Here is a 21,819-nt window from a genome sequence, read left to right on the forward strand (position 1 = left end):
CGACACCTCCTCATCGCTCTCTGCACTCTCTGCACTCTCTCCTTCTCCCCGTGAACAACCCACACCCTCACTTCCACACCACATCAACGGCGACACCACCTCATCGCCATCTCTGTCTCTACGTCTCTGTCTCTGCCTCGGTCTCTCCGTCTCCGTCTCTGCCTCGGTCTCTCCGTCTCCGTCTCTCCCTCGGTCTCTCCGTCTCCATCTCTGCCTCGGTCTCTCCGTCTCCGTCTCTCCCTCGGTCTCTCCGTCTTCGTCTCTCCCTCGATCTGGTTTCTGGATCCATCTTCTTCGATCTGGTTTCTGGATCCCTTTCTCACCTCCCGGCGGCGGCGACGACGACGAATATCGCGATAATATCGCTAATATCTGTAATATCGCGATATTAGCGATATTATCGCGATATTTTAAAGATATTTTATTTTTACTAAAAAAAATATCGCCGGGTTAAAAAAACGATATTATCGGCGATATTTCGCCGATAATATCGATATTTAATTCCTTGGTGGTGAGGACAACTTTGAGGACTAGCATTGGAGATGCTCTAAACTATTTTTCATGTTTGTAAATATTGTGAGCAGCACAAGATTTATTGGTACCTATTTGAGTTTGATGGGAAACCCACAGAATCATCAGGTAATTGGAGTTGACCAAAGTAAGAATGACATACGTGGAACAAGTTCACCGTTACGGTAGTGTTTTGGTCCAACAAAATATTTTCATGTGTAAGTTTCTCGTTAAATTATATTGTAATGTTAAATTGGAACATCAAGTGACGGTGCACAAGTTCCGTGGAAGTTAGTTGCTCTCCCGGTAAAGGATTGATTAGCAACGGATTTACAATCTTGGGCCTGCAACATCAGCACCACCAGCCACCAAGTTCTAGCTCTAGCTCCTTTCCGGGCTACAAGCCCCTGTAAGACAATATACAAAGCAAAAAAGAAAAAGGGACATAAGAGGAGGGTCCAGAGAAAAGTGAGAAACCAGCTAATCTTGATCATCGTCTGCGACTATTGATCTCATCTCTCTCGTCACGTAATTAAAAGTTGATAAATTTTAATAATGTCGAGAATTCGATGAAAATCGTCACAAACTTTAAAAAGAAAATATCCTTGTACGGCAAAGAACCAATCTTTGATAAACATAACAGAATGTCTGGACCGAACCACAATTATCCTCTACTGCCAGTACAAGAAATCATAAGCTCTGAAACAATAATAACATTCAATCCAACGTATTCGGCTCAAAGGATGCGAAAGGAATATGAAGTAAATGTAAAGAAAAACGAAGAATTAGTTGACGAAAATAAATAAATAAATAAAACGAACGGAATTGGATTTAAATATAAAGGCGAATAAAGAAGAATAAGTTGTATTCAGTCAAAAATTATGATTGAACCATTTCGGTCAACACATGGTACATACAACAATTAAGTAATATATTCGTAGCTCGCAGAAGATTCAGACCCGAGCAGTCGGATTCATAAACATACACCGACTAACGGCGGTTTCCTTTCCCTTCCTCTCAATTGCAATAAAGTCTAATCACCGAGTCTGCGCCGCTTGTGAATAACCATGGCTGCCTTGGATGGAACTTACAGTCCAATACACCTGCATCCAGTCGTGAAAAACAAAGATTTAGCTTATATATTTAAGTTTGAATGAAGCTACGATACTGAGTTGACAACATATTTGGCTTGCAACTATGCATGTTTTTTTCGTAACCCCTTAGCATTTTTACCGTATCTGCATTCTTGAGAAGGGACCTTGAACACATAATACATTAAAAAACATTCAAGCCCATGGAAATATGTTTACGAAGGTAATCTGATGCCCAGCTTCAATAATCTTTCTACACATGCACTAGCAGCATTCTATTAAATCTTCGTTAAACCACCCAACAGAATATAAATTAAAGAAAGCTATAGGTCGCACCTCTCCCATTTGAGCTTGTATGACCTCTGAGTATTTCCAATGGAACGATAAGAGGGTTCTGGTTAAGATCTGAATAAACCATTCCATGAAAAACATATGCAGTGCAGTCATCAGAGCATGTTGCAAACAGCGGGTACGAACGATGGAAAGATACATTGTTGATGTCCTTCTGATGCAACCTGATAAGTTTCAAAATGTCAGAAAAAATATATGCATCCCCAGTAACAAGGCAAATAGACTATGCTGTATAAAGTTGGTTTGGTGTGTGTCCAATAGTTAATGACTGGTCATATAGCTTAATAAACCTATCAAATAAATAACGTCTTCCTAAGACTTATGCACTCTGCGGATTATATAAGAGTTTATAACACTTGAAGTAAAACCAGCACTTAAGTGAGACATACTTGAGAGTTTTGTAAGGTTTAGATGAAAGGTCCATGTCGAACCAACATAATTTTCCTTCTCTGCTTCCCACAATTATATGATCACCTGCATTAAAAGAAAATTCCAGATATCTCAGGGTACAATTCAGGTACAAATGTTATGAAGAAGAGACAAAACAATTGAGTTGTATATAGTGCATAGAAATAGTGAAATTTAATGAATGAAAAATTAAAAATCTACCAGAAGGATGGAAAAATTTAAAATCTACCAGAAGGATGGACTGCAATAGATGAGACTTCACGAAGTCCAGTCTCAAGCTTTTTGACAAGTTTTCCATCCTTCACCAGATCATAAACACGAACAGTCTTCTTTGTTGAAATGAAGAAGAAAGACCGTGTAGGATGGAAAACTGAAGTAACTGCAATCCCATGCAACTTGAATGAAAGTGTCTGAGTAAACTTCTTTGAGAGCTTGTGTATAAAAAAGGCTCTTGATTCACGTAAAGCCAAGTCAAGAAAATACAAGTAGATGATGACTAATTTGGTATATCTTCATCTTTTTATTTCATAAAAACAAATTATTAACTTAATTGCAAATGACAAATATAAAGAGAGAGCATCATGCAAAAAGGATATCCGCTGGCATTACTGTCGAAAGGTAGTCTCCTTTACGATGCCATTCTACCGAAGCCACGGTCTACAGGACCAACAAAGAAAGCAGTTAAGAATCTTCATAGAAGACCATCCTTCTAATCTTGGCTTCCACTTGGACACTCATTCTTAAACAACCACAAATAAATTGATGATTGAAAAGGCCAATGTACCTTGGAATGCCTTAATCTGACCCCCTCAAGTTTATCATCATGAAGCCAGCTTACACTAGATGCTGTTTTGCCTATGTAAGCAATATGTTTTGCAAAGGTTAGATGCCGGTCATTTGATAAATGATACTGAAAGCAGAAACAATCTCACACTAACCAGAGTCATCAGGCATAGGCATTTCAACAGAGAGAAGTTCTTTGGTTCTTTTCTGTACTTCTTCATCCCCACAACCAGTGTTCAAAAGAAGTACGTCTTGTCCCCTAAAAAGATTGTGATAGTCATTTTACACATTCAAGTAACAAGATCCCCAGTGAAACAAATACAAAGAAAAAATGGATCTAAAAATAAATGCAGCCTTACGCCGAGACAGCCACTATAGAATGCTCAGGATTAGGATTCCAAGATACATATTTGACGGCTTCACCAATCTCGCAGATCTTGACACATCTACCGGTTTCGACCTCCCAAATACGCATAGTTCCATCCAAAGAACCTGTAAGAGCCACAGCAGAAGATGAGATCTAGATCCAATTTCAATTACCTAACTGAAAGTAACAGAGAATTAAGCATGACATTGATACCTGATGCAATCCACTGCCCTGAGGCTTCTACAGAAACAGATGTAACTGCATCGTCGTGACCTCTATACTCAAGATAACATGCTACAGGGTAAGGCTTAAGTTCAGTTCGGCTCGGTAGCTTGGGCTTCAGAGATTCAGGATCGATATTAAGCTGAAACATAAAAAGGATATTTTTTGGATAAATTTGATCTGTGTTCTTATGACTAGAAGTAGATTGTACATTTTGAAAGATCTTACCAAACTATCCAAATCTGACTGAATAATCACTAGGGAATCTTTCCCTCAAACAGGAAGTTTAACTTACACGTTTTTTTCGAACTCTGGGGCACAAATATAGATCCAAACATCTCTCAAAGCATTCCTTCACAGCATTCTCATATGCAGGGATGCTTCTCATATTTGCAAACCTAACCAATATGATAACGGTGTGCGTGTTAGATGCTAAACAATCAGAACGGGTAACAAACTAACATTAGTCCAAATTTCAATTCACATTCCACATTACCTTTTAGGTATAAATTTAGGACGGTCTTCTTCATACATCAACTGGTAAGAGTTGATCTCTTCTTGTGTTGGGATGTATTCTAAAGATGGATTGAAGGACTCCTCATGGCCTAAAAGAAAATTTAAATTGTAAGATATTTCACACAAGCAAAAAGAAATTGCTCTATCTGATTTTTTACAAACCTAAAAATTGTGGATGAAAATTAATACCAGGCAATTTGGGCTTTGGTGCAGGAATGTAAGATAGATGGTTATCCTTTTCCATTGTATTAGAGTCATCTTCCCACAGTGGATAAATTTCTTCTTCTTCTTCTTCTTCCTCTTTGGACTTTTTAGGCTTAATTAAACCCTTACGAATGGCCAACTTAATCTTATTAACCTGTAGATTCATCAGATGAAGTTCAGAGCATGGAACAAGAATGTTAAACTGGAAATAACAACAATAACAATTTGTCCAACCAAAATGCTGGAGAAAAAATAAAAAGAAAAACAGAACTCTACTGCACTTGTCAATTTCACAAGCTGCATTGAAAATAAAATAAAACTAAGCGCAAGGAAAAAGAAAGAAAGCACACAACAGGAGAATACATTAAACATGCCTTACCAGTTTACTTTCAGATTTTGAAGGAATGAATCGTCTCTTGGGTTCAGGTGCATTTGACAGTGGATGGTTGGAGTCATCCCATTTAAACCAATCAACATATGGCTGTACTTGAAACATGGGGAATTTCAACTTTAATAAAGAATTCATTTGTATCAATAGGAATATCATATTAATTAGAACTGGATAATTAGGATTTACAGACCGCATATGGATCAAAGTCACCATGTGGAGCCTTTCCTTCGAGCAGTCTACTAATCGATTTGATATCTTCTTTTGTCAGTTCTACTTCCTCATCATTATATTCATCATAAATTTTGCGCCTGAAGAGTCACAAAGCATACCAGAGTCGCAAAAGAACATTCAAACATTCAAAAGAAAATGAGAAGAAGAAAAGATAACAGAATAGATAATCAAACAATATACAAGACAGATGATTGGAAAACCATTTATTGTTTAATCCATCTCTCATGATTTGGAAGGCTGAAGTGCCTCCCAAGGCACAAGTCTTGTCTGGATAACAGCTTGAGCGAGTGCAACACTTGTGACTTCATTAAGAGGAGAAGATACACCAGCTTGCTTGTATGCACGCCAGTTTATAATATGTAAAATTCAGGCAGAGTGCAGAGAACTAATCTTTGCATTGCCTATATCTTCATGGTTGGAATTATATGAGGAAACTTCTACAAGCTCCAGAATCATGTTTTGTCCTTACTGTGGAAGGTGTAAGTTTTCGGTGGTGGAAGGCGTAAGTGTTACGAAAATGTGGACTGATCACTGTGTTTTGGGTTATTTGGTGAGAAAGACGTAGGAGGATTCTTGACAGCTTTAGCGATGAAATGGACGATTTTCTGTGCCACAGAATATGTTTCCGGGCATCTTTCTGGCTTCTGTCTTCATAGACCCCCAGGTAATTCCATATTTTGTAATAATTTCGGGTTGGAAGGCCGCTGTTAGCACTTTGATGTGATTGTATTATTTAGGTGGACATCTTGTTCTCTGATTTGTACTCTTTTTTATAAACTGTGAAAGTTGGTTTCTAAACCAAAACGATAAATGAAAAAAGAAACGTAACATAGAAAATGGAGCATGTTACAGCATATGCACCAAAATTCTTCACTTAAACTTGCATGAAAATAGTAGATATTTAACATGAATCCTTTAAAATATTGATGGCTATCATGTTAGAGATAAAAGTGCACCAGTTCTTTGAATCATCAGCACTAGCAAGAAAGGATTGCAATTTATCTGCTTTTTCCTTCTTCTTTATCTTCTTCCCTTTAATGTCATAACCAATATGTTTCTCATCCCGATACCACTCCAAGGGAACATCACCGACTGTGTTTCGAGGAACCACCTATTAAAAACAGAAAACAAAGATGAAAAAAGCACTACCTTCAGTGGTGAATTCAGATAACTATACCATAATCACATGTAAAGAACAACAGACCTCATCCTCAGATGAATCACTCTCCTCAACCCCCTCATGAAGTTCAGAACTATCACTTTCATCATCACTGTTACCATAATCACCGGCCACACCATCATTGTCACTTGTGTTGATAACATCCTGCCATGGTTATACTTGACAATATTAACACACACACTCGCTCAAAACAATAAATTCATTGCATCAAACCGGCATCACTTTTCTACAAAACCTCAAAAATTAACAGATGACATGGCATGGAAAATTAAATCCTACATCTGTAAACTCTTATTTTGTCTACATATTTGCAGTTACCTCATCTCCGGAGGAGAAATCATTCTCTTCGCCTTCTGAGTCCGAGTCTCTGATTGACGGATAATCCTCCGAATCGGATCCTTCACCATCAGACATATCCTTGATTCTCATTGCAGACAAAACCCAGTACTTGAAACAAAAACAAAAGAAAAAAATTAGGGCTCTATTGAAAAAATTTCAAAAATATCAACAAAAATACTTTAACATTTCGACCCCTCTGAGAACCTAATGAAATTAACAATCTTCACAGCAAGTATTGAAATAAAAATTTGATATGAGAACCTAATGAAATTAAACCCTAAACAACACCAAAATTCAAAGTTTGTAGAAGAACTAAGCACGTGGGAATACATACAAATGTTTCCTGGTGGCAGAGGCAGGATTCGAATTTGGGCGGGGCGATGAACTTGGAAGCTCCAAGACTACAGAGGGACTGAGGAAGGCGACGCCACTGAGGCGTGAGCGGAGTGCAGGACGCTTATGAGTAAAAATTATTATTTAATCAACGTTTTTTTTTCTTTGGGGTTTAGGGTTTAGGCTTGTGCTCGTGTCACGTGTGGCTGTTGTGTGAGAGGGAGTTCTGCTTCGACTTGGATAAAAGGGCACATTGCTCGCTCGTTGGTAATAAAAATATAGTCACTTAGGACAACGGTTTAGTAATATTTTTTTTCGTTTATAAGTGAGAGGTCTTGAGTTTGATTTTTGTCAAAGAATACTTTGAACCATATTATTGCTAGCACATTGTAAGACTAGCCCACACCCTTCCTCTTAATATAAATAATATCGTTTGTTCCAAAAAAAATATCAAAAGTATCGACTTCGACTCGTAAGTGAACAGCCTCGGATTTGTTTAATAGACACTAGTATTAGTATATGCCCACATGTGTGTCAAATTTCTTTTTTTTCTTTTTTTTTTTTTGTTTGCTTTTAAAATTGAATAAGAGAGGAAGAGAGGAAGAGAGTGAGAAATGACTTGAGAGTGGAGAGAGAGGGGAAGATGTTTCTTTTTTATAGTTTGTTATATTAACACCTGACGTATTGTTGAATACATCTCATATGCATTTTTTCAGTTAAAAAATTTCTTAATACACCCTACATACTTCTTCATAATACATTCACACTCCACACTCTTAACATACACCTTATATTTTATACATACACCTCACATTTTCTACTAACCACGCTCCACATTTGCTTTGGGTTCTTTGAGCAATCCTACACCGATGACAATTTCAAAATACATAGACAAGCATTAAGGTTTTGACTACAAAAAAACATACTCACTGTTTGACTGCATATAAAAATGGAAAAGAAAAATAAAGCACAGGGATAACTCTCCATGGAAAAGAGTAGTTTCATGAACAAAAGTTGAGTGATTAATTTGTACCCTAGAGCATTGACTGACAGGGAAAATTGCTAGTTCGTTTAGCAATGTGTGGTAGACTGGAAACCAACTATAAAACAAAAGGTTCTGCTACCCTTAAAATTGCAATTCCATACATTTTCCAAGTGCGGTTTTTTAAAATTTAAGACATTTTTTAAATTTCTGTACTCTTAAAATAACAGCCATCTCACGGTCAAGGAATACAATTTCAAATTCAAGTAATGGCGATCCACCAAGGAGGTGGAGCATTGTAAAATGCCGACAAAAGAAGGGAACATAAACTACCACTTATAGCTCTAATCACGCAGGTATTTTGGGAAGCAAGCTTAAATATCTATGTCGTTGAAATTACTAAAATAATGAAATATGAAGTCCTTCTTCATGTGAAATTTCTAAAACGTTGATTTCAAATTTCAATCAACCTATTTGTAGTTTCATTGATTAGAGTTTTGTCCTACAATAAAGGTGAGAAGTGTTTTGAGAGTTGAATAAGTTAAATAATATGTCAAAAGTGATTTGGGGTGTACTTAGAATTTTGTTTTTTTTTAAATCTTATAAGGTCAAAATTGTCATTACATAGTAGGGTACATAAGTCATTTAATATAAATTTTGAATGTGGGGTGTATTCAACATTATGTGGGCGTGCTAATAAAAAAAGTCTTTTTTATTATCTTATTTTTTATTTTTAAAATTAGATATGTTAAAATCACATGTAGGTAATGACACACCTCGACCCGGAATGTCCACCTGGACTCCGAATTGAGTTGTGTTGGCCGACACCCAAAGGTAACGAAGCCATAAAGTGTAGCGATGTGGAAGATGTAAATAAATTTAAACCTAAAAGTGCTTAAATGTAAGAATGCGCTTGTAAGCGGGAATGAACCCAATTCATATGTGATGTCAAGGTATAAGTAAAGTATGGTAAAATTAGAATAAGAATTATACCATCGAGAGTAGCTTTCGATATCAGCGTTCGCCATAAATCCTCGTCGACACGAACACTGCCACTAAATCCTGGAGGGGTGAAAAACAAAGGTGAGTGGGCCTGAAAAAAAAAGTTTTGTAGAAATCTTTTCAAAACGTAATAACCTCTCGCCATAAAACAAGTATAGTTTCTAAAATATACATACTACGTATAGTATGAAAATACTTACCGTAGCCTGCAATATCTCAAGGATTCAATACATCACAATATTTCGTAAATAACCATCTAATGTCCGATAATCACATAATCTCGTATCAATAAACATATCATATCGAGTGATCATCGACATATGCTGACACATGAGTTCATGCAGAGATATTCTAACATAAACATGACTGGATGTAATAATGATTTACGTTTTAGTACTACAATCACGTGAAGACTAACGTTATGCGTATCACATAAAAGTCCTAATTGCCTATAGCAATCTAGGACATGATTGGCTCCTACAATGGATCCAAAGTGAGCGTGCGGTGCGATGTGAACATACATGTGAAGCCTAACCTTGGCCCAGGCGAATACTGACACCAGTATAGTATACGATGAGCAGATAACGTAAATAAAATCATACAACGGTAAATCGATAATTCACGTCACCATAATACTATTCACAACCATAAATATAATTAAGACATCAATAATACGCATGCCTGTGCATCCTGTAAGATGTAGCATAATTTCTATCAATGCGCTAAATCTTATAAACATTAAGTCTAGACGTATCGTATGAAATTCCTTATGAAATATATAAATGGTAACTAATAATTATATATATACTATATAAAAATAAAGACCCCTCACACTTACTTGCGTTCGAACTCTAAAAGCCGGAGTCTCCGATAGTAATCGCACCTAAGCATAATGATGGGATGCGTTAGTAAAACTCAACTAAAGTGATTAAATTTGGAGAAACGGATGGCGAATTCGGAATCAATGCGTCGAAATATGCTAAGAAAGGTCCCATGCAAATTTTGTAAAAAGTCAACAAAAAGCCAACGGTCAATCAAAAAGTCAACCAAGACTCCAATTCGGTCAACTATGTTAAATCTTTAGAATTTTCACTAAATGGATGTCAAAAACAGACTCGAGATGTCGAACTTAGCCTAGGAGGGTTTCTGAGAAAATTTCAAAAAAGTCAACTAATGGTTAACAATTAACTTTAACGGAATATTCCATTCTCTAATAGAATATTATGTTAAAGTTAAATGAAAGGTTAATAGAATATTCCCTCCAAATCTGAAATGGACCCGGCCTAAATTTAGACGATTTTTTTTAAGGTGGGTAGATTGTAACAACCCGTTCTTAATTTTTTTATTTTATAAATTTTAAAGGAGTAAATTGATGAAAATGCCCCTAGAGGCTAGATTGTTGACTTTTGTTAACCGTCATTTCGTGACATGTGCGAGCTACTATTTTATCGTATTCTCGATGTACTCACCGGTACGAACGCGTAGGCGCAAGCGGAATCAAAATTGGAGCTATGGCTAAAATTTTACTAAACTACGAATGTGAAGGGCATTTTAGTAATTTCATGTTATCAGGAAATATTTTCTGTTTTGTCTTTTAGGTTGCGTTTGTTGCACCGGACTATCTCGGACTGGACTAGCTTCAGGAACTAAGCTGGATTGGCTTAGACTAGACTAAGCTAGACTGACTTAGTGAAGCGTTTGATGCAGTGCCGGATTAAGAAACAGAACTCTAATATTATATTATTAAATCTATATATACAATATTTTATCATTAATTTAATCTAATCTACTAATTTTTTATTATTATTTTATCATTTGGCTAGAATCATCTTCTTCCCTAATTCATTTTTATCTCCGCCCATTGACTCCCTCCCCTCTCCCTTTTTATCTGCCTTTTCTCCCTCTTTTTCTCAGTACTACCATCTTCCCCAAAAAAACAGGAGTGGGAGGTCTCTGGGAGGATAATCCCCTCTATCTGATAGTGATACACAAATCTCACATAGCCTTTTTCTCATCACCTGCTCCAAATGACAACAAAAAAACATTTTAAACAAAACCCATTCATGCAAAACTCAAATCACCCATGCAATATGTGCCTTTTCTGAAAATCACAAGAAAGATGAAAAAAATTCTGACCTGATTGAGCTTCTGCTGAGATGGGCATGGCCGCATGGTTGAGATGCTCTCGCAGAGAAGAGCCGTGCCGTCGAAAATCAAGGTCCAGGAGGACGGATGTGCGATTGACGACCTTGTCTAATCTGGGTTCGAGGTGAATCAGATGACACAGCTTATGGATTCTCCGATTAAGATTCAAATTTAAGGTCTTGTTAGTTTGTGATTCTGGGTTCAAGGTGGGGAGGAAGAGAAAGGACGCGAGAGATGATGGAGCAGGGAGCGAAGTGAGGAGGACAAAGCTAGTTCTTAGCCAGTCCCATGGTATGCGGGGGGTCTCGTTAAGACCGCCTAGCGCGGTCCTTAGTCGAGGCGAGTCCTCTTTTATCCCATTAATATTAATCCTGCAGAGCAATAAACATCAGACTAGACTAATTTTTAATCTAGTCCAGTCCAGTGAAAGCTAAGGAGGTCAAACAAACACCCCCTTATGGCTTTGTTTGTGAGCCAGTGGGGCCCACACCACTCCTCCCTTCACTCCCATGTCTCATTTCTTTCTTGAGCACAACTCAATTAGGAGTTTAGGTGGACATTCCAGGTCGGGGTGTGTCAAGTAAGTCTTAAACCAAAAGTAGCAAAATTTTGTCTCATAAACTACGTTACTACCCATAACTTTTTTGTTGTGATAGAAGATTAAATAGTATTTTTACCTTCTTTTGGTTAACAAAATTTTTTTTATTAATATGTAGTTTAGATAACGCTCAGCATATAAAAGAGTAGCCATGATAACATTGGATAAAATCACATAAGAAAATTGTTGGTAAAGGAAAAATGGTATCACATGCTAGGCTAATAAACATAAAAAATAAAGCAACCTTAAATAGAAAGTATTTACACATTAGAGATACAATTCATTAGTAATCTTGGTCGAACATAGAGCTGGTAAGACGGACTCAACTCATTAACATGACCCAATTCGCTCGCAAAATTTCAACTAATGGGTGGAGACTTAATGGGCTAGGTTAAAAACAAGTCCAACGTCTCGCCTGAAAGAAAGATCTTGACTTTAAAAACTAAAATGTGTAATACAATGCGCAATAACATTAGTCCCACGAAAGATATCAACGATAGTTATTTATGCTTTGTCAATAGTGGTTTCAGGGGAGGTGAGGGTACCTCATCCCAAGCCAAGACATACTACAAATCTCTTTGAGAACTTATAAAGAGGGTCTTATCCTTTGTTTTAATTTTTATAGATAGCGCACGAAAAGAAATTGTCAACAGCGGAACTTGAATCTAGACCTTCATCTGAGGAGGAGATAGATCATTAACAACTTAACTAACCTCCGTTGGCATAAGTGATAGTTCTTTGATTCCTTTGAGAGATGTCTAGAGGGGCTAAAAGTGTGTTATGACAACAAGTACTTATGACTTTGTTAAGCAAAAAAGACTTGAAAGTGTCTAGATCATTGAAACATTTCATGGAAAAGCTCGTCTAAAAAAAAAAAAAAGAACACTTCCGAGTACTTTTTCAAGAAGGAATTTTTTTTGAAATGTCATACGAACTTGTACCCAATTTTCAATTTGTCATGTAAACTAAAATTTTAAGCAATTTGTCATCTCATCTTAACTCCCTTAAGTTTTTCATCCAAAATAAGTCATGTGCAAGGCACATGACTTGTGTTTAGGGTTATTTATGTCATTCTAACATCTCACTTCCTTTTATTAACATCTCAATTCTAGGGTGTTCAATTTAACATGTTGTGAAATCAAATTTTATATTGGTTCTGTAATATGAGAAACGAGTTAAGGTTTGGTGCCCTAATTGAAGTTGTAGATGCATACACGTTGCTCGAACACAATAATCCGCATGAATACCCTCGAGCACAAAATTTAAAGGTTTTACTAAAGAAAATTAAAGAACTTCTAAAGATCTTAAATGACATAAATAATCTTGAACACAAGTCATGTACAAGTTTATATGACATTTCCAAAATTTTCCCTTTCAAAAACCACTTGAATTTATGCTCGAACACAATAATCCGCATGAATACCCTCAAACACAAAATTTAAAGGTTTTACTAAAGAAAATTAAAGAACTTCTAAAGATCTTAAATGACATAAATAATCTTGAACACAAGTCATGTACAAGTTTATATGACATTTCAAAAAATTTCCCTTTCAAAAACCACTTGAATTTTTATAAAAAATTCAACATATTTTTTTTTATTGAAATTCACATAATATTTTTTTTTATTGAAATTCACATAAAATCCAAACCATTTTATTGTGCCAATTGTAGGAATCGAACCGAGGGCACCCCAGAAACCTAAACGTGCATCCGTCCAATAGTCGCTTCCACCATCTAAATCTAGCGCGACATTATCTATATACTAAAACCCGGTGGAAAAGCACTGTTTACCAGCAGTAAAATAGCGGAATTGCCCTCATTCAACTTTCCTTGCCCCGTTGTTTTTCAGTCTTGGCATAGTGAAATTACGCATTTGTCCAAGTTGGCCACGCGTCCATCATCGTCTGAACCTCTACTTCGACTGCAGCTCCTCGATTTTTCCATCCGTTTCCAGTTCTCTCTTTCGCAAATCTCTGCTTCCCTTGCTCTCGACTTGCCTTCTGTCACTCTCAAACGCCGGGTAAGCTATCGACCACCCCCTCTCTACCTTCTTCTTCTTTCGCTTCTCCCTGTGCAAATCTGAGAGACGCCTAGCACAACTGCGTCACTGGGTTATCTCAGTATTAAATTAGTTTTAGTTATTGCTCTTAAACCCTAATCTCTCTCTCGCCTCTCTCTAAAATCCATCTGAAAAAGGTATAATGGGTATTGTTTATGTTTGCAGTTTGTACTCGGCAAAGTCTGTGAAGGACCAATATCGGAGGTATAAATTGGCTGCCCTGAAATTTTTTTATTTAATTAATTTCAACGGGTATCTAAGAATTCTTTGTATGAATAGTGTCTGTGTTGTGTCTCTGAGCATCTTGATTTTTATATTAAATGATCTATGTAGTGTCTGTATATTTCTTATATGATTTCTTTCATTCATTGTTTCCTATATCCGAATTTAAATCTATTTAATTTTTTAAATTGATCTGGGATGTTTAGAAATTGGAGCTCTTCTGGGGTCAGATCCATTTTGATTTGGGGATCTGATGCGAAGAAAATGAAATAAAATTTGGGTTTTGGATTGATGTGGTATTTGGTTTTATTTCCTGTTGTCAGTGCTTACCTGTTTGAGAAAATGTATTAAACATTTTTGGGGGCTTTTTTTAGATTATCTATATGTTTTGAATTTTTTTTGGTTTGTCATGTATAAGAATGTGAAATAGACTATCTGAGGTAATCAATTGGAATTAGTTACTTTTTTGTTTGTTTTTTGTTTTTTGTTTTCCAGATTAGAGATTTTAATAGGTCCTGTAGGGACAAAGGCTCATTTCTCAAAAAAGAGATAATAAATAAAAGTGGCAGACTACGTGGTGATCATCGGTAGTGTTTCTGTTGTTGAGAGGATTTTACCCTTTTTGTTTCGTTTTCATTCCTCTCTTTGTTCACTTTTTCCTTTCGCTTTTCTGCTTTTCTCTTTCGCCTATTTTTCTTAATTTTGTATTTAGAGGTAGGCCTTTTGTTTGAATTTGGGCTTAGTTGATTTTGAAGGTTTCAAGTTGGTTGGCCTTTTTTGTTTTTAATTTTGTATTTAGAGTTAGGTTTTTTTGTTTGAATTTGGGTTTAGCTCATAAATTGATTCTTTTATTTTTCTTGCAACTTCAAGCGTTGATCTATTGGAAACAAACTTTTATCTATTCCTTGAGTTACGTAGAGCTGTAAATAGATTCAGTTAAGCAAAGTTTAAATATAACTTTCTACGTGTTGTATGCTATTTAAATACCCGCAGCATCGCGCGGGTGCTGATGCTAGTTTTTGCTAATATTTAGGATTTAACTGCTTACATATGCACAGCAGTTGGCACAATACCGAGCGTCAGACCCGTACCCGTCCCCTCCCTCTCCTGTCTCCTTGGGCGAACAGTGTCGCACCTCTGCTCTTCAAATTTACGGCGCCGTGCGGCCACTGGCGAGGTCGCCACCGACTTGGTTCTCCTCCTCGTCGGCCGGCCTTCAAAGGGCAGGTCACCCGCCACCCAGTTGAGCAGATCGAAATCAGGAAGTCTCACACCACCGCCGGTTTCGAGCCCTTTTCCGGACCCTAGGTATAAAAGTTCTTGTTTCCATTTTAAAGCTCCGGACCGTTTCACTCTCTTTCCTTCTCTCTACTCCGCACTGTGTGTGAGCAGATCGTTTTTCAAATTCTCCCTTTCTTCGATTCGATCGTCAAATGTGCTCTGTTGCGATCGTCGTCGACTTTCTCTCTCAGTGGAATCTCTGCTCTTCGCTCTTCCAAGCTCAGTTCGGTAAGTGATTTAGGGTTTTTATGTTCTGTTTTGTATTGATCCCAATATTTTTTTGATTGAATCCAGTGATTGAAGCTTTTCTATCTCAGATTTGAAGTTCTCTGCGAGTTGGGATCGATTGAATATTGAATCTTTTTGATAATTTGTTAGTGTGTGAATGATTATCTGCTGGGTTTTGATAGAATTTTTCATTGATTTTTAGTTAATTTGATTTAGATACAATCAATTTTTACAAATTTACTCGACCCCATTATTCAGTTTGAAATCGAGGACTCGTTGAAGTTGTGTCTTTGTGTGCCAACTTTGATTTTATCTTCGAATTACTAAGCTTTTGCTGAATCAAATCACAATTGAGGTTAGATTATCAATTCTTAATTTGTAGTTTGTTAGTTCTCCCCAGTATTACCATGCTTTTTTTTTTCTTTTTTTTTTTTGTATATATACATATAAGTGATACGTTTAAATGCTTGTAGCTGTATTATTGCGAGTCTTATTCTGATGCGGTAATTGCCATATCAAATTATTCTCATTTGTTTCCCCGTTTCTGATGGGATCATCTGTATACATTTGGTCTGTACCGATCTATCCCAATTCAGGATCATATTATCGTAGTTTGGAAGATAAAAACACCATTAATTTTGGGTTAAAATTAAAGTAATGTTTGTTTCTTTCTCTCTTTTTTTTTTAATTTTTTAAAATTTTTTTTTTTAACTTTGGACTGCAAATAGAACTTAGTTAAATTTATTTGTATCCATTGAACTGAATTTGTTTTTTTTGTTAGTTTTCTTCCCTTACCTTATTTAAAGACAAGGCTTCTGCTATAATCGAAATGTCGGATTGGGACGATGTTTTTCTTGCGCCTGCTGGTGTCCCTGGTAAGCCATGCATCTAGGACTCGAAAAACTTGTCATATTTTCCATTTGTAATTACTTCAAGAGATCGCCAACTGATTTTCAACTTCTTTTTTTGCAGCTCGTGCTGGTGGCCGATTTCGACCCAAGGCAAAGCCACGGCCTAGCAGGGTAGCATCTACAGCAGCCGCCCCTGCTCTTCCGATTGTCATAACAGAAATACATGTAACATTATCTACCACTGTCTCAGATAGTGTTCCATCTGTTGATGTTGGAGACAGTAAACTAACAGATCAAGTTGGGAGCATAGAGCCATCAGAAAACAATGAGATTCCATTGTCTGATGGCAAGAAGGTCACTGGACCTTGCGAATCAACTGCAGACGTTGCAGGTTCTGATGGAAAAGCATCGGGGGAGGTAAGAGTGTTTACCTATTTCCTGGTTTCATTTTTTTTCATTTCTTTTTGATAAGTTATGATGTTTTCCAGAATGCAGACATATTCTCTGGATTGGAATGTCTTGATGATTCTATCAGTCAAACGACAAGGGGTACAGGTGACTTTTGCAAAATGCAAAATTTTTCTAAACAGTTAAAAATTGCATTAGTACTGTCTGTTGACTGCTGTAAGCACTTGTTCTTCCAGCAGAGTTTGCTGTCAATAAGTCTGGTGATAAGGCTAATACGGGTACCAAACCAGGTGACAAGTTCTTCCCTTCATCTTCTGTTAATCATGATTTATAAATGGCAATTTTCTCAATGGTAAAACTTTGATGATACCACACATTGTTCTGCCAAGTCCTCATCATTTGTGGTGTGTGATGTTGCAGAAGCTGAAACTGGTTCTGATTATTGTACAACCCAAGATCCAATGTCCTGCAGAGAAGTTTCCGTTTCTAACAAACAGGGTGAAATAGAACCTGAGGTAAAGACCTGCACTATCACAGAAAAGTGATTCTTGTTGAGTTATTGATTTTGATTAATTGGGCAGTATAGTGTCAGGTAGATGGGGCTTTCTCTGACTTTGAAGTTCTAGATGTTGGGTCTGATGTCGCCATTTCATCCGGTATGTGCACAATCACTTGAATTTTGTATTTTGGCTACCGTATTGTATGTTGGGTATTCAATTGAATCTGGGTTGATGTAGAACGACATGCTGGCAAACATCAACCCAAGCTCAAAGTGAAAAAAGGAAAGGAGAATATTCATATCCCTTGCTCTGAAGTTGAGCCTAACATGGGTTCACAAGCTGGACATTTGGTACATTTTGAAACTGGTGACATGAATGAGAGCTCGCTTCCTGCCTTCCCTACTAGACATGTCATTGATCACCCGTCTCCAAGGCTTGGTGATTCTAGTACCCTGAATCCAACCCCTGATTCCCAAGTGAATACAGAAAACCTGGCTGAAACTAACCACTCGGATGGTGCCATTTTGGGGGATGCTGTGCATTCAGAAGATGTTGGTGGAACACCTGAAAAAGTGGTAACATTTTTTAACTATAATATTTGTCCATGCATTTCGTATGGGACTGGATATAAAGATTAAATGTGTTAAGATACCTGCTTCTCTTTGTTTTCTGGATTGGGCAGGGTCGTAAGAGTAGAAATAGAAACACTTCTACTACATCAGATCTTCCTCAGAAGCGCAAATCTTCTGCAATCGAGAAGGCTGAAGGTGAGACATCATCCAGGCAGCTGAGGAAGCGGGTACCTCATAAACAAGTTGATGAGCTGGCAGACGAGGCTAATGATGACAGCTTCACTGCTGAACCTTCTAGTGATTCTAAGATCAATGAAGATGAGGATAATATTGATGAATATAGGGAGCATGAGACATCGCAGAGGAAAAGAGCCCCCAGAAAGTCCAAGAAACCAGTATCTGAAAAAGAACCAGTTCGAAAGCGTAAGAAGACCAAGGAAGCATCTGATCAGTCAACCAAAGACGCTTCCAAAAAGTTCTCCCATTCAACTCGTAGAAACAGAAGACAAGGTAAATGAATATCTGGATATCTAAGATTGTGTGACACAAAATTTGGATGTCCATCATCATTTTAATTTCCTTACCTTTTGTAGTGGACAAGTCTTTGCTTGAAATCCCAGAGGAGGAATTTGACCCCTATAAATTATCTCTCAAGGATCTCATTCGTCTAGCAGAGCATAAGGAGCTGTTAAAGGTACCATCTGGTTTTCGTGGTCAAATTTTCACATGACGAAGTATAATATGGTTTCACTTCCAACATTGACATTGGCTTCTTTGTTTGTTCCTATGGGCAGATTAAGGAGGCAAGAAAATTGACAACTCGACAGCCCAATGAAAGGTACTGGAATTCTTATACAGAAGCCATAAGTGCCAATATCTTTATGTTGATCATACTTGTTTAAGTTATGTAATTTCAAATTCAATATCATTATGTTCCTGGAGATCTTGATGATGGTTGATTGAATTTCTTATCTTTATACACAAAGTAGTGCAAATTTTATGACAAGATCCTTATGTTGAACACATTTAATGCACTCTTAAAATCTGCACTATTTTGTGTGACGAGCTCTAAACACTTGATGTCATTTGTCCAAAGATGGTATTAAGTGAATAGGATGAAGTAGTTGAAAGATGTTTCATTTGTCTCTTGTATAAAATGGCTATCCAAGATGTACTGTTTGAAAGTATCAATTTATTAATATGATGGAATATAATGATTGTGAGTTGGGCCTTCTGATTGAGTATGCTTTCACCAATTGTTAACTTTATTTGGGCCCACTTGAGGCTAGAACAATGTGGCATGGCAGATTTCTTGAATATAATTATGTTTTCTTTCTAGGACAGGAGGGTGGGAGCCTGCTAAGCATAGGGCAATTTTTAGTCTGAAAAATATTTTATGATTCGTAGAACTTTGACTTCGAGTAAAACCTGTTATTTGTGAAGAACTGTTGCCATTGTTGTTGTGGCTTATATTTTAGATCACACACGCACAGAGAGACAGACACATGCACACACACTCACACGACACAAAGGTTGACATGCTTGATTCTGAATAGAGTATCATTTGTATGATTGTTGGAGTCGTATGTAGTCCATTAATCCACATTTCGTATTATTCTTTCCTTGCAGTACGAACAGTGATTCTCACAAGGAAGGTTCTCACAATGAAGAGTTCTATCCTTCAGAACATGGCACTGATGAAAACCAAGCAACTTATCATGTTAATTCCTCTCTCCTCAATTACCAAACTTACATGGACAAAGCACCCACTGCAAGATGGTCTAAGCAGGACACAGAACTGTTCTATGAGGTAACGTACCTATAAATTCACTGCATTTAACTGGTTATCAATTGCAAGTAACTTTGACATACCATATAATTATTATGGAAAAATCTCATATCTTTCTCATTTTGTGGATTGGTCAATCAGCTTAGAACTGGGATTATAGGTTAGTGGTATCTGCAGACTTAGAAGTTAGATGATTAGGTCAATTCATGATCTCCTTGGTCAAATTTATGGATATCATGGGAATTCAAAGAGAATGGTGATAATGGAACCAACACATGGAATCAATCTGTAGATCTCTGCCGATAATTTTTAACTACCCTAGGATGTGCTCATGTTTGGAAATGTTTTCTTTGCTTCCAAATTTTTCTTAAAACTAGATTTCATGCTTGATTAAGCTAATTGTATAATAGGTCAAACAAAATCTGCCCTTCACATGTGATTTAGGCTATTCAGCAGTGTGGATCAGATTTTACTATGATTCAAGAACTTTATTTTCCTGGTCGAACGCGTCATCAAGTCAAGTTAAAATTCAAGAAGGAAGAGCGTCAACATCCATTACGCATCTCAGAAGCCGTACTAAGTCGCTCGACTCATTCCACAGGTCAGTCCTTAATTTTTCTTTTTTTATATATTTACTGTTTTAATCTCTCCCTTTCTTGGGTGGTGGGGTGGAATTAAGAACCGTACCCAAGATCATCGATTGCCTACCTGTACATATGAAATTCTCCCTATTCATTATTTTGTTTAGTCGTATATGAATGGAGATTGGAGTCTATGTGATGAAGGATGCAGGAAAATTGTATATACAGTGGTACAATAAAGTGATTTTCTCATGCAGATCATTCGCAATTTACTTCATATATTGAGAAGCTGCAACAAGCTGCTCAGGCAAACAAGGAATCTAATGCAGATGAGTCAGTTGACATGACAAGCAAGGAGGAAGGACTAAGAGAGCAGACTCGGGATACCGATGTATGCATTTTCTGTGTTTTCTTTGTTTCTCTTCTGCTGAGATGCTAATGTTAGTGTTTGTAGGTATTTATTTTATATTTAGACCTTCATGATGTAATTCTCCAGTGGTAGGTAGGATGTCAAATGGAAGAATTTGCATATGGGAATTGCCGATGATCTAGGATTTATTCATGAAATAAAGGATCTAGATGAAATTTCAAATTGACTGATCTTCGATTATGCAACTTTATTGATTTATGCTTTTTAATCTGTTCATAGAACCAACCTGTTGGATGTGTAATACGGGAACTTGTATGACTCGTTGACATGCCTCTCTTGCCCTTCGACCTCCTCTGTGAAAGGATCATGTATTTGCAATCTTCGTCTAGATTTTTAACTGATGATTGGTGCAGCTTGTGCTCAATTATAAATATAACTTATAATCATTCATGCTTTTCCATCTCTTTCTATTATTTGCCTTTCTTTTCCTTTCTTTTCTTTTTCTTCCTATAAAAAGTAATTTGCTTCTTATTGCTTGCAGGAGCGAATGGAGAAACCCGAGTCGGAAGAAGTTCAAGATCAGGAAGCTGATGTTGCTGAAGTTCAAGATCAAGAAGCTGTTGCTGCTGAAGTTAGCAATCCCTTGAAGTCCGATGAAATTGATGAAGAAGATTTTACATGGTCTGACTGACAAGTGAGGAGTTTTACTTTTCCCTCCCTTATTTTTTCTCTAGCCATTGATGTGTCACTTCCAACGAGAAGATAATGTCCTAACAAAATTTAAGGATATTCAAAACTTCTTGTTGAGAGTGGACCATGGAGCGTGTGGAGATAAAAACGAATACATTATATCAAGAAGCCAACGTAGTTGCAGCTCAAGTTCAACTGGCAAGAATGGGATATCAGATACCTCATCCCCCAAAATCTGGGCACAAAAATAATGTTGCAACAAATTTTTGTATGTAAGTTTGTAACATTGGTTTCGTTATTTAAATATTGATTGCTCTCGTATCTAATTTTCGTTCTCCTAAAGATTTTTGTGAACAAGTATTATAATTAGGCCTGTTAACAGTGTAATGAATATTTATGCTTAGAACTGTCTGTACAAATTCATGCCCAAACCCACAAGAATACTACACTTTACTGTATCATCCGATTTGTATGTTGCTTCATCCGTTAAATGATAGCCTGACAAACGTGGGTCTCGTTGTTAAGAGATGGTTGGTGCCAGCACTGTTTGACATTGCCAAAGATCACAAAATAGCTGTTTATTTGCCCCAAGTGTTCATTAGGTACCTGTTTAAT

General features: G+C 36.9%; 2 protein-coding genes across 12 annotated transcripts; one reads left to right on the forward strand and one right to left on the reverse strand.

The window, feature by feature from the left end:
* Positions 1-1,317: 1,317 nt before the first annotated feature.
* LOC103428627 (ribosome biogenesis protein BOP1 homolog) lies at positions 1,318-7,142 on the reverse strand. The gene is made up of 18 exons (XM_008366743.4): positions 6,928-7,142; positions 6,573-6,701; positions 6,279-6,398; positions 6,031-6,185; positions 5,034-5,151; positions 4,832-4,933; positions 4,438-4,606; positions 4,229-4,337; positions 4,028-4,130; positions 3,724-3,874; positions 3,503-3,635; positions 3,299-3,402; positions 3,145-3,215; positions 2,957-3,017; positions 2,590-2,820; positions 2,342-2,426; positions 1,938-2,116; positions 1,318-1,613 (listed from the first exon to the last, which is right to left on the reverse strand). The coding sequence occupies exons 2-18, from the start codon at positions 6,681-6,683 to the stop codon at positions 1,528-1,530; spliced, it is 2,088 nt and encodes a 695-aa protein (XP_008364965.3). The 5' UTR covers positions 6,684-6,701; positions 6,928-7,142; the 3' UTR covers positions 1,318-1,527.
* A 6,407-nt stretch (positions 7,143-13,549) lies between these two features.
* On the forward strand, positions 13,550-21,610 carry LOC103428628 (uncharacterized). Of its 11 annotated transcripts, none has more exons than XR_011571878.1 (17): positions 13,550-13,673; positions 13,878-13,916; positions 14,968-15,443; positions 16,225-16,318; positions 16,416-16,711; positions 16,783-16,849; positions 16,939-16,992; positions 17,123-17,217; positions 17,289-17,358; positions 17,440-17,777; positions 17,885-18,284; positions 18,368-18,468; positions 18,569-18,612; positions 19,404-19,584; positions 19,974-20,164; positions 20,402-20,535; positions 21,056-21,610. XR_011571878.1 is itself a non-coding variant. In XM_008366744.4 (17 exons), the coding sequence occupies exons 4-17, from the start codon at positions 16,273-16,275 to the stop codon at positions 21,203-21,205; spliced, it is 2,133 nt and encodes a 710-aa protein (XP_008364966.1). In that variant the 5' UTR covers positions 13,550-13,673; positions 13,878-13,916; positions 14,968-15,443; positions 16,225-16,272; the 3' UTR covers positions 21,206-21,610. The 11 variants fall into 11 exon arrangements, 8 of the variants coding, with proteins under 8 accessions (XP_008364966.1, XP_008364968.1, XP_070661981.1 ...); XR_001789193.3 differs by having other exon boundaries at positions 14,996-15,443; XM_008366744.4 differs by having other exon boundaries at positions 20,008-20,164.
* The last annotated feature ends 209 nt before the right edge of the window (positions 21,611-21,819 follow it).

The sequence above is a fragment of the Malus domestica genome, chromosome 10, assembly GCF_042453785.1.
Source record: "Malus domestica chromosome 10, GDT2T_hap1".
Classification (NCBI taxonomy): Eukaryota; Viridiplantae; Streptophyta; class Magnoliopsida; order Rosales; family Rosaceae; genus Malus; species Malus domestica.

Coding starts and splice junctions, on each gene's coding strand:
- LOC103428627 (XM_008366743.4), bottom strand. CDS start 6,683: ATGAGAATCAAGGATATGTCTGATGGTGAAGGATCCGATTCGGAGGAT. Junction 6,399..6,572: donor ATTTCTCCTCCGGAGATGAG/GTAACTGCAAAT, acceptor TAACCATGGCAG/GATGTTATCAACACAAGTGA. Junction 2,117..2,341: donor AAACCTTACAAAACTCTCAA/GTATGTCTCACT, acceptor GAAACTTATCAG/GTTGCATCAGAAGGACATCA.
- LOC103428628 (XM_008366744.4), top strand. CDS start 16,273: ATGTCGGATTGGGACGATGTTTTTCTTGCGCCTGCTGGTGTCCCTG. Junction 16,850..16,938: donor TCAAACGACAAGGGGTACAG/GTGACTTTTGCA, acceptor TTGTTCTTCCAG/CAGAGTTTGCTGTCAATAAG. Junction 17,778..17,884: donor GTGGAACACCTGAAAAAGTG/GTAACATTTTTT, acceptor TGGATTGGGCAG/GGTCGTAAGAGTAGAAATAG.